Genomic DNA, 12,206 nt, shown 5'->3' with positions numbered 1-12,206 from the left:
TAAACGTGAAAGTTTTAGAAATGAACTGGTTAAGTGGGTAAAAGGTTAATGTCAACTTGCTTGCGCCTTACTTTTAGGTGCCTCATAACATGCGCGGAAGGGATCGCCGGTCATGCCACTTGGGCAATGGCAATTGGGTATGTGGAAGGTGACAAGACAGTTGGCATTTACACCGCATGAGCCGGGACAAGGGTCACGGCATTTGAGATTGATACACGCCAGATTGTTAGGACAATCATCATTGGTCGAGCATTCTGGGCGACAATTGGGTGGATCGCCAATGTAATTGAGAAGGCAGGCACAACGAGCCTGTCCCTGTTCATCGGTACATTGCGCGTTAGGACCGCAAGGCGATGGAACGCAAGGGTTCTTTGGTACGCTTGGCGGTTCTTGACGTATTTCTATAAACAAGTGTTTCAAACTGGTTAGTGGCTGGACTTTAATTCGCGATTTTTACCAGCAACCACTTACCTGTTCTCGTGCAAAGTGAATATGGATTACCGCTATAGCCGCGTATACATTCACAATGTGCGCGATGTTGCACTGTCTGGCACTCGGCGTTCTGACCGCACTGACCGGGACAAGGATCAACGCATTTATTGTTGATACACGCGTGTATTTGTGCACAATCCGAGCTAGTGTAACACTCCAGACGGCAGTTCGGTGGATTGCCCAAATAGCCGGTGATGCAAGAGCAGATGGCATTACCACCACGTTCAATGCACTGCGAATTAGGACCGCACGGTGATGGTTGGCAAGGGTTCTTCTGTTCGACATCACGCACTGGCTCGCATGCGACGAATGCATTGCCAGTCATACGTTCAGGACAGCGACACATCGGTATGTGATTGATGACATCGCAGAGAGCGCGCTGACCGCAAGTGCCCGGACAGGGATCCACACACTTATTGTGCACGCAGGCGCGATCACGCGCACAATCCGCATTGAGGACACATTCTGGGCGGCAGCCGATAAGAGGATCGCCGTGATACTCTGGAATGCAGGAACATTGACCGTTGTTGCAGACAGTATTTGCGCCACAAGGCGAGGGTATGCACGGGTCGATAGGTTCAGCCGGTTCTGTAAAGCGGTATGAGTAATCAATATAATAGAGAGTTCAACAAGCGTAGATCGATGAAATTACTTGGTGCTGGTGGTGGTGGTGGCAACAGACGACAGCTGGTAAACGGATCGCCGCTGTATCCCGCAGGACAAGAGCAGCTTGGTGTGTGATTGATAACATTACAGAGCGCTGCGAAACCGCAAGAGCCGGGGCATGGATCGCGACAACGTTGATTCATGCAAGCCAGATTGCTGGCACATTCCGCGTTGATTGTACACTCCGGCCTGCAGTTGGGTGGTGCGCCAATATAATTTGACAAGCAGCTGCAAGTCGCGGCGCCATTTACTTCGCGGCATTGTGCGTACGATCCACAAGGTGAGGGAATGCATGGATTGACGTCGCGCGGTGGTGCAGGCGCTGGAGTACGCGGCGCTAAAGGGGTAGTGAAAGGATAGTTGGTAAGTTGAGGGCGAAATGCGTCAAAGTGGGTTGTCGCTTACGTGGTATCGGTTGACAGCTGGTGAAAGCTTCGCCGGTATAACCTGATTTACAAGCGCATAACGGACTATGGTTACGTACGTGACACTCGGCATTAATTCCACATGCGCCCGGACAAGGATCCTTACATTTTTGATTGATGCATGCCTTATCCAATGGACACTCGGAGCTGACGACACATTCCGGACGACAGGCTGGTGGAGCGCCTACGAAATCGGGCAAGCAGGAACAGACGGCTTGTCCATTTGAATCGCGACATTGCGCATTGGCGCCACACGGCGATGGTTGGCAGGGACTTACGGGAACGCTAGGTTCGGCTGTTATGAATTACAAGAAATTAGTATCGACTTTCAGGTATTGAAGGCAGTTGCAACCAATGCGTAAGCGAATATTATGGGCTACTAGGCCGCGAAAGCAAACTTTGTTATTTCGAAGCGGAGTAAGTATAGATTTAAATGTTTATTATACGCTTAAATTAATGTTATAATTATATTAAATGTATGTGTGCAATAAATATTGAGTGCAGTGGCTTTTCCCTAGTGACAAAGCTAAAAATAAAAGTTTTTTGCTTTAGGCAATTATGATGGAGGTTTTTCTTTTGAACTGCTAGTCGGGTATGAATCACATTGCTTAAACTTAGAGCTTTTTGCGGAAGGAAGTAAGAGTTATTACATAGCGGGTTACATTTACTGCCTTGGGTGACTGAAAGGGACCCAAGTGCAGTTATTTGGGTGACTTGCAAAATTAGACTTTGCGGATTGGAAATTTTAATAGTTGGCTTTGAAAGGCATTACACTTTGAAGTTTAGTTTATTTAGTTTGGTAGTTCTGCATTGCTTTCGGGTTTAGAAAGTATAGTTATTGACTTTAGGGGCAGGAAGTTGAAGCGAAAAACCTGTGCTTATACAAAATTTCTTACGTTCTGCTTGCACCACTGTGCAACGCGTATACGGATCGCCGCGATAACCAGGTAGACATGCGCAGTTTGGTACATGATTGACGACATGACACATAGCGTCTGAACCGCACGTGCCAGGACATGGATCGCGGCACTTCTGATTCTGACACGCCTTGTCCGCTGCGCAATCTGAGTTTCTAACACATTCCGGTCGACACACTTCATAGGGATTGCCGTAGTAGTTGGGTAGACATTGGCATACGCTAATGCCATTTCGCGGTTGACAAATCGCATTCGGGCCGCAGGGGCTGGGACTGCAGGGTAGAGCCACTTCCGTAGGCGGTTCTTGTTGTCGCACGCACGCGCTAAAGGGATCGCCGGTATAACCGCTTGGGCAGTAACACATTGCGCTGTGCGCCAACACACGACACTCGGCTGCAGCGCCACACGAGCCTGGACAAGGATCGGCGCACTTGCGATTAATGCATGCCTTGTCCGAAGCGCACTCAGCACTGGTAACGCATTCGGGACGGCAGTGTGGTGCAGTGCCGATAAATTCGCGTAAACAAGTGCACTGTGCGCCATTAGGTGTGGCGGTACATTCGGAGTTCGGACCGCAAGGTGACGGTTGGCAGGGATTCGTAGGCTTTTCATCACGTACTGGTGCTGGGGGTGGTGTAACTGCAAAAGGGGTTGATATGTTAAGTGAAAGGTATTTAACTGAGAATTTAATGGACGCAGTACTTATGGGTTGACAAGCAATAAATGGATCGCCCGTGTAGCGTTGTGGGCAAGCGCATATAGGGCTATGATTTTGCGGATGACAAATGGCGCGTAGACCGCAAGCACCGGCGCAAGGATCCTGGCAACGTTGATTTAAGCAGAACTTATCGAGCGTACACTCCGTGCTTGAGACGCACTCTGGACGACAGGATGGTGGAGCGCCAATAAAGCCAGGTAAGCAAGAACATATAGCTTGCTCATGCGCTTCGCGACACTGAGAGTTCGGGCCACAAGGGGAAGGATGGCAGGGATACACAGGCGCAGGAGGTTCAGCGGCTGAAATTGAGAACGTGTAAGCATCTAAAAGGCTGAAATGGACAGTCGTCGTTTCTTTACTTGGTATGCTATCACAACGCACGAAAGCGTTGCCGGTGAAGCCGTCGGCACACGAACACATCGGTATGTGATTTATAACATTGCATAGCGCTTGTGCGCCGCAAGTTCCCGGGCACGGATCTTTGCATTTCTGATTGATGCAAGCGCGATCACGTGCGCAATCGCTATTGAGCACACACTCCGGTCGGCAGCCACTGTAAGCGTCGCCCATATAGTCGGGTAGACATGTGCACACTCCTTCTCCACTGCAGACGGCATTGGCGCCACAAGGTGATGGTACGCAAGGATCTTGCTTGATGGGTTCACGTTGTACTGGTTTCGGTGGTTCCGGCTGGCAACTGCTGAACGGATCTCCTACATAACCAGCTGGACACACGCAGTTCGGCACATGGTTGAGAACATTGCAGATCGCATTGAAGCCGCACGAGCCGGGACATGGGTCACGACACTTCTCATTGATGCAAGCGCGATTCGAGGGGCAATCGGAATGTACAACACACTCGGGGCGACAATTTGGCGGACTACCTACGTAGCTGGGTAGACATGAGCAAATTGCAGCACCATTGCGGCTGTGACATTGCGAGTATTGGCCGCAAGGTGACGGATTGCAGGGATTACTTGGTGGAGGGGGTGTGGCTGGTAAAACGTCTGCGATAGCTGGCGGCGGTGGGGCTAATGTTGCAGGAAAGATTTTTTTAAAATGGCGTAATGCGTAAATTTTAGTTTTACTCTTACAAGTTATTGGATAACAGCGGGTGAAAGCATCTCCGGTATAGCTTGTTCTGCACGAACAAATAGGGTTGTGATTGTAAACGCGGCATTCCGCATTCTGACCGCAGGTGCCCGGACAAGGATCAGCGCATTTACGATTTATACAGGCTTGTGTGAGCGCACATTCCGCATTAACGGTACACTCTGGACGACAGGCAGGTGGTGAGCCAACGAATTCAGGTAAGCAAGAGCAAATAGCTTGCTGGTTAACTTCGTGACATTGAGCGTTCGGGCCGCAAGGTGATGGTATGCAGGGATTTACGTAAACTGGTTCCACTAAAGATAAAAATATGAGTCATGTTAAGCCCGAAAGGTGATGGGAGCGCATTCTTTGTGCTTACATTGCTTAACAGGCGAGCATAAACTAAACGGATTGCCCGTGTAGCCATTCAAACAGTGGCAAACTGGCAGATGATTCACAACCTGGCACTCGGCGTTGCGGCCACAAGCACCCGGGCATGGATCACGACATTTGCGCTGAACGCAGGCCTTATTTGACGGGCAATCACTGTTTAGCACACACTCGGGGCGACAACCCTGGTACGGGTTACCAAAGTAGTCAGGTAGGCAGACACAAGATCCAACGTTGTTATGACGACGGCATTCTGCATTGTCTCCACAGGGGCTTGGTATGCATGGATCTACGTAGTCCGGTACAGGTGACGGTGGTGGTGGAAGTGGTAGACGGCAAATGCTAAACGGATCTCCAACGTATCCCTGCTCACAAACGCAGTTTGGTATATGGTTCAGAGCGCGACATTGCGCATTGGAGCCACACAGACCGGGACAAGGATCGCGACATTTCCGATTGATGCAGGCCTTATCAGATGGACACTCCGAGTTGGAAATACATTCGGGACGACAATTTGGTGGTGCGCCTATGAATTCACTTAAGCAAGTACAAGATGGCGCGCCATTAATATTGCTACATTGTGCGTTAGGACCGCAAGGTGATGGACGGCAGGGATCACGAGGTTCCTCATAAGATGGTGGAGCTGTGTGAAGATGCGAGTTGAAAGGGAAGGTTAAGTTTACTATTCGGGAAAGATAACCACGAATGCGATCGCAATACATACTAATGATTGGCTGACAAGCGACGAATGGACTGCCAGTGTAGCCCGCTGGACAAGAACAGATTGGATTATGACTGACTATGTTGCAGAGCGCGTTGTGGCCGCAAGCGCCCGGACAGGGGTCGCTACATTCCTGGTTGATGCAGGCGCGATTCATTGGACACTCAGAGTTGCTAACGCATTCGGGGTGGCACGCAGGCGGTGTACCAATCATATTTTGTACACAAGTGCAAATTGCTATACCATTCCTATCCTGACACTGTGAGTTGGGACCACAAGGTGACGGCTGGCATGGATGTACAGGTTCAGCTGGACGCTCGGGTACCGGCTGACACTGTACAAATGCATTACCTTGCATGCCCGCCGGACAGTGACACATAGGAACGTGGTTATGTACTTCGCAGATGGCATTCGAGGCGCAAGTTCCGGGACAAGGGTCCCGACATTTCTGATTGATACACGACATATCACGTGGGCATTCGCTATTCAAAATACATTCAGGACGGCAACCAGTGTATGGATCGCCCTGATACTCAGCGATGCAGGTGCAAATGCCATCACTGCATTGCGCGTTGGTGCCACAAGGCGACGGTATGCAAGGATCATCAGATGGCGTGGCTGTTTGCGTGGAAAAAGGTTGTAAATGTAAGTTTTGAGTTAAAAAGGAAACAAGTTTTGAGTTCTCATTACATGGTGGTGGTGGTGCTGGTTGCGCGTAACAGCTGGTGAATGGATTACCAGTGTAGCCAATGGGGCACGTGCAGGCTGGTATATGGTTAAGCACATTACATTCGGCGTTCACGCCACAAGACCCAGGACATGGATCGCGACACTTCTCATTGACGCAAGCGTGGTTGCTGGTACAGTCCGAGTTTACTACACATTCCGGGCGACAATTGGGTGCAGTACCGCTATAAGATGGCAGACACGAACACGCAGGTTGATCATTTGTCACGCGGCAGACGGCGTATTGACCACATGGCGAGGGTACACAGGGGTCGCGATAAGGTTCGCGTGCTGGTGGTGGCGGTGGCGGTATGGGGTAGCAACGCACAAAAGCGTCACCAGTATAACCGGGCCGACAACTACAGTAGGGGTTATGCGTGCGTATGCTACACTCAGCATTCGAGCCACACGTGCCGGGACAGGGATCTTGACACTTCTTGTTTATGCACGCCTTATCGGCGGCACATTCGGAGTTCGTTGTACATTCGGGGCGACAAGAAGGCGGGTTGCCAATGAAGTCAGGTAAGCAAGAGCAGACCGCTTGTTCTTGCACTTCACGACATTGCGAATTCGGGCCACAAGGCGATGGTACGCAAGGATTTACATATTCTCTTATTGCTATTTATAATACGAAATGAAAGAAAAAGTAAATGTGCAATGAGTTTAATGTTGTGTGTGCTGTGTAATGTTTCTTTTTTTGCTACGGGAGAATTTCTAAAAGCAAGTTTTGAAAAAAATCTCTGATGCTTACGTTCTTTCGGCACGTTGCAATAGCTGTACGGATCTCCTGTATAGCCAGACAGACAAGTACAAGTAGGTAAATGATTAATCGCGTAACATTGTGCATTTTGACCGCAAACACCAGGACAAGGGTCTTGACATTTCTGATTGCGACATGCCTTATTCGATGGACAATCAGAATTTGTGGTACATTCGGGGCGACAACCGTCATAGGGATTGCCGAAATATTCGGGCAAACATTTACATGCGCCGGCGTTATTTTGTGTGGTGCAGATAGCATTACTGCCACAGGGGCTGGGTACGCACGGATTGATCTGCTCGCGTTCAACTATTGGTTCGGGGTAGCACTGCGTGAACGGATCACCCACATAACCGGCGATGCAGACACAAGAGGGCGTATGGCTAACCACATGACAGGTGGCTGATGTACCACATACACCGGGGCAAGGATCACGACACTTCATATTAATACAAGCCTGGTTGCTAGGGCATTCCGATGATGATAAGCACTCCGGGCGGCAGTTGGGTGGTGCGCCAATATAATCCGGTAGGCAAGTGCATGATGGTGAGCTGTTCCTATCAGTGCATTGTGAGTTGGGACCGCACGGTGATGGTACGCAGGGGTTTGTGGGTTCTCGTTGCGGGCTCGGTGGTGGCGGCAAGAGTTGACACAAGGTATGGGCGTTGCCGGTGTAACCGCTAGGACAGCTGCAGAATGGTGCGTGATTAATGACAGAACAAATAGCGCGCACGCCACAGCTGCCTGGACAAGGATCTCGGCATTTATGGTTCACGCAGGCCATGTTCGGTGCACAGTCCGAGTTAATGCTGCATTCAGGTCGGCAGTTGGGTGGTACGCCAAAATAGTCAGGCAGGCAAGCGCACACGGCTTGCTGATTAATTTCGGTGCACTGAGAATTGGGGCCACAGGGTGAAGGCTGGCAGGTGTTCACTACCGCTGGCGTTGCTAAGACGATTCAAAATTTTAAAATTTGATTATAAAATAATTTCTTAAGCTTGAAACCTACTTTGTTGTACTATTGAGCATTGCACGAATGCGTTGCCCGTCATGCCCTCGGGGCAGTGGCACATCGGTATGTGATTGAAGACATCGCAGATGGCGCCTAGACCGCAGGTACCGGGACAAGGGTCGACACATTTATTTCTAATACAAGCCTTATCGCGCGCGCAATCCGTATTGAGTACACACTCGGGGCGACAACCAATGTAGGCGTTGCCTTGATACTCGGGTAGACAGGCGCATTCTCCATTTCTACAAACAGCATTGCTGCCGCAGGGTGACGGGTTGCAGGGATCTTTCAAGGGCACTAAAAGAAGTAATAATATTTTTATGTTCACCTAAGAAACTATCAAACATACATTTGATTTCGGGCGGCTTGGGCGCGCAACTTGTAAACGGGTCACCGGTATAGTCGGCTGGGCAAGTGCATATTGGCGTGTGGTTAATTACATTGCAAATCGCTGCGAAGCCGCAAGATCCTGGACAAGGATCGCGGCACTTTTCATTTATGCACGCTAAGTGCGCTGGACATTCGGCATTGATGGAACACTCGGGACGACAGCTAGGTGGCGCGCCCAAATAGTTGGGTAAACAAGAGCATGAGGCCTGACCGTTGACGTTGCGACAGATAGCGTTGCTACCACAAGGAGATGGAACACAGGGATCGCGATACTCCTCTCTAATAACCGGCACAGTTGGTGGCGCTAAAAGAAGGTGTTAGGTAAAATAAACTTTTTCGTGGGCATTAACTTTTTGTTTCTGCATCTTACGCGGTATTGGGTAACATCTAGTGAAGGCATCGCCGGTGTAACCTGCATGACAACTGCAAAGCGGGCTATGGTTACGTACGCGACATTCAGAGTGGAGACCGCAGACGCCTGGGCAAGGATCAACACACTTTTGATTGACGCACGCCTTGTCAAGCGCACATTCACTAGAAATGGTGCATTCGGGTCGACAGTCCGGTGGGCTGCCGATGAACATGGGTAAACAAGAGCAAACCGCTTGCTGCTTGACTTCTTTACACTGGGAATTTGGTCCACAAGGCGATGGTTGACAGGGGTTAACGACATCGAATTTCGCTAAAAGGGTATAAAAAACTGTTGGCATATCACTTTGACTAAACATTATTTCTCTAAAATGCTTACGTTCGGTTATTACGCTGCAGTAGCTGTACGGATTGCCTGTGTAACCACTTAAGCAGTTGCAGCTTGGCAAATGATTGCGTACATGGCAGAGGGCATTCTGGCCACAAGTACCAGGACATGGATCCTTGCATTTATTCTGCAAACAAGCTTTGTCCGTAGGACAGTCAGAGTTCACTACGCACTCGGGCCGACAACCCTCATATGGATTTCCTACAAATTCAGGCAAACACTGACAGGCGCCAGCGCCGTTACGTACGATACATGCAGTGTTGGGACCACAAGGACTTGGTTGGCAAGGATTCAGCACTTCTTGTGGCACATCGCGTACGACGTCACAATAGCTGAATGGATCTCCTGTGTAGCCGTTTGTACAAATACACATCGGCGTATGATTTATGACATGACATTGTGCATTAGCGCCACATACGCCGGGACAGGGATTTTGACAGCGTTGATTTATGCATGCCTGCGAAAGCGGACACTCAGAGTTGGTTACACATTCAGGACGGCAATTAGGCGGTGCACCAATGAACTCCTTGAGACATGAGCACGATGGACTATCGCCAACTGCGCGACACTCGGCGTTGGGACCGCAAGGCGATGGACGACAAGGATCCTTCGGGGCAACGTCCAACTGCGGTACAACTGGAAAAAGATTTATTAAGTGAGTTTCCTGCGTTCCCGTATGAATTAAGAGAAATTTACTTCGTATAGGCATGCAGGCCACAAATGGATTGCCAGAGTATGAATTGGCACATCGACAAATCGGCGCATGATTGATGACACTGCATTCCGCGTTGATACCACAAACTCCCGGACAGGGATCGCGACATTTCTGCTGCAGGCACGCACGATTTAATGCACATTCCGCATTGCTGGTACACTCCGGACGGCAGGATGGTGGAGCACTAATAAACTCAGGCAAGCACGAGCACACAGCTTGTTGATTGACAACGCGACATTGCGAATTCGGGCCACAAGGTGAGGGTTGACAAGGATTCACTTGCACTGGGGCGGGAAGTGGCTGGCATAGTGCGAATGCATTGCCAGTCATACCTTCTGGACAATGACACATTGGTATGTGGTTATGCACCTCGCAAATGGCATTCGAGGCACAAGTACCCGGGCAAGGATCTGTGCACTTCTGACGTTTGCACGCCTTGTCGAATGGGCAGTCGGTGTTTAAAACACATTCTGGACGGCAGCCTATCAACGGGTTGCCCTGATATTCCGGTATGCATTCACACTGTCCATCGCGGCATACAGTGTTGGGACCACAGGGCGAGGGATTGCATGGATCTTCTGCAAGTTTTGGTGGTGGTTGTGGTGGTGCTTGGCAAGAGACAAATGGGTCGCCTCGCAAGCCAGGTGTGCACTGACAAATAGGCGTATGATTTATAACATTACAGTTCGCATTGAAGCCGCACGCGCCGGGACAAGGGTCGCGACATTTTTCATTTATGCAAGCTTGTGTGCTGGCGCAATCTGAGTTTCTAGTACACTCCGGATGGCAGGTGGGTGGACTACCGATATAGGTAGGTAGACACGAGCACGACGGGCTGCCGTTGATATCACGACATTCGGCGAATTGACCACAAGGCGAGGGTACGCATGGATTGCGTACTGGTTCTGGTGGGGTCGCAGCTTGTGGTGGCGCTAAGAGAAAGAATGGAGTATTAAAATACTGCGAGACACGTTCATCTAGCTTGGGCTTACGTGGTATAGGATAACAGCGCGTGAAAGCATTGCCTGTGTAACCACTAAGGCAACTACACAGCGGTGAGTGATTGCGCACGTGACATTCTGCATTTGTGCCACAAGTACCCGGACAAGGATCCTGACATTTCTGATTGATGCACGCTTTATCGAGTGCGCATTCGGCACTCGTCGTACACTCTGGTCTGCACGCAGGCGGTGTACCAATAAATGTGGGCAGACATGAGCAAACAGCTTGATTATTCACTTCCCGACATTGGGAATTGGGTCCGCAGGGTGATGGCTGGCATGGGTTGACGTACTCTTTCATGATCGCTAAAATATAAAAACTGCTTTCACTCTGTCGCATTCGGTATGCGGTTGTTACTTACGCTTTTCCGGTAACTGACAATAGCTATAGGGATCGCCTATGAAACCATCCAAACATACACAAGAAGGCAGGTGATTGATAACGCGACATTGCGCATTTAGCGCGCAGACACCCGGGCAAGGATCGCGACATTTCTGATTCTGACAAGATTTATCCAGCGGACAGTCCGAGTTCGTTATACATTCTGGGCGACAACCCTCATAAGGATTACCAAAGTACTGGGGCAAACACTGACATGAGCCTGCGTTATTCACTTGGCGACACTCGGCGTTAACACCACACGGGTTTGGTTCACATGGCGAGACGAAGTCCACTTGTTTTACAGGTTCCGGCATGCAGAACGAAAACGGATCGCCAGTGTAGCCAGCCGCACAGAGACACATTGCTGTATGACTAATCACACGACACTGTGCATTCTGACCGCATAAGCCAGGGCAGGGATCGATGCATTTTTGGTTAATACAAGCCTTATCTTGACTGCATTCGCTATTTGTTACACATTCCGGATGACAGTTTGGTGGGGCGCCGATAAATTGCGGTAAGCAAGAGCAAGATGGTGCATCTCCGACAGCGCGACACTCGGAATTCGGGCCACAAGGCGACGGGTAGCATGGATCCTTGGGCGCTTCCAAACGTGGTGGCGGTTCAACTAGTGGGAGGAGATGAAAGCGAACGTTTTATGGTTTGCGCGGCGAGAAAATATTTCAGATATTTACTTATCGGTTGACAGGATACGAATGGATTTCCAGTGTGATGAACGGGACATGTACATATGGGCGCATGATTTACTACGTTACAAATCGCTTTGAAACCGCATGCGCCCGGACAAGGATCGACGCATTTTTGATTCTGGCAGGCCTTTTGTGGACCGCAATCAGAATTCCGTACACATTCCGGACGACAGCTAGGCGGATTACCGATGAAACCTTCAATGCAAGAGCAAACAGCGTTTTGATTGAATACGCGACAACGACTATTCGGACCGCATGGAGAAGGTTGGCAGGGATCAGTTACGATTTTTGCTATTGAAACAGAGAGAAAAAAAAATGGGGGGCACATTTAG

The 12,206-nt window shown here is 49.9% G+C and overlaps 1 protein-coding gene across 1 annotated transcript in view; it reads right to left on the bottom strand.

Moving 5' to 3' along the window:
• LOC118741124 overlaps window positions 1–12,206 on the bottom strand; it is a 50,823-nt gene that overhangs the window by 10,166 nt on the left and 28,451 nt on the right. Inside the window, exons 36-55 of the mRNA XM_036472963.1 lie at window positions 11,860–12,165; window positions 11,145–11,792; window positions 10,774–11,088; window positions 9,763–10,713; window positions 9,058–9,702; window positions 8,680–8,991; window positions 8,269–8,613; window positions 7,917–8,216; window positions 6,899–7,855; window positions 6,112–6,765; window positions 5,425–6,039; window positions 4,690–5,343; window positions 4,313–4,624; window positions 3,578–4,249; window positions 3,203–3,517; window positions 2,480–3,139; window positions 1,564–1,878; window positions 1,145–1,495; window positions 472–1,080; window positions 72–401 (exon numbers count right to left, since the gene is read on the bottom strand). Coding sequence (XP_036328856.1) covers window positions 72–401; window positions 472–1,080; window positions 1,145–1,495; window positions 1,564–1,878; window positions 2,480–3,139; window positions 3,203–3,517; window positions 3,578–4,249; window positions 4,313–4,624; window positions 4,690–5,343; window positions 5,425–6,039; window positions 6,112–6,765; window positions 6,899–7,855; window positions 7,917–8,216; window positions 8,269–8,613; window positions 8,680–8,991; window positions 9,058–9,702; window positions 9,763–10,713; window positions 10,774–11,088; window positions 11,145–11,792; window positions 11,860–12,165 — 10,266 coding nt within the window. The remainder of the gene's footprint in view (window positions 1–71; window positions 402–471; window positions 1,081–1,144; window positions 1,496–1,563; window positions 1,879–2,479; window positions 3,140–3,202; window positions 3,518–3,577; window positions 4,250–4,312; window positions 4,625–4,689; window positions 5,344–5,424; window positions 6,040–6,111; window positions 6,766–6,898; window positions 7,856–7,916; window positions 8,217–8,268; window positions 8,614–8,679; window positions 8,992–9,057; window positions 9,703–9,762; window positions 10,714–10,773; window positions 11,089–11,144; window positions 11,793–11,859; window positions 12,166–12,206) is intronic.

The sequence above is a fragment of the Rhagoletis pomonella genome, unplaced genomic scaffold, assembly GCF_013731165.1.
Source record: "Rhagoletis pomonella isolate Grant_MI unplaced genomic scaffold, Rhpom_1.0 Rhpom_scaffold_00006, whole genome shotgun sequence".
NCBI classification, from domain to species: domain Eukaryota; kingdom Metazoa; phylum Arthropoda; class Insecta; order Diptera; family Tephritidae; genus Rhagoletis; species Rhagoletis pomonella.
The sequence above is the reverse complement of the archived record's forward strand: the minus strand, read 5'-3'. Positions and strand labels throughout refer to the sequence as shown.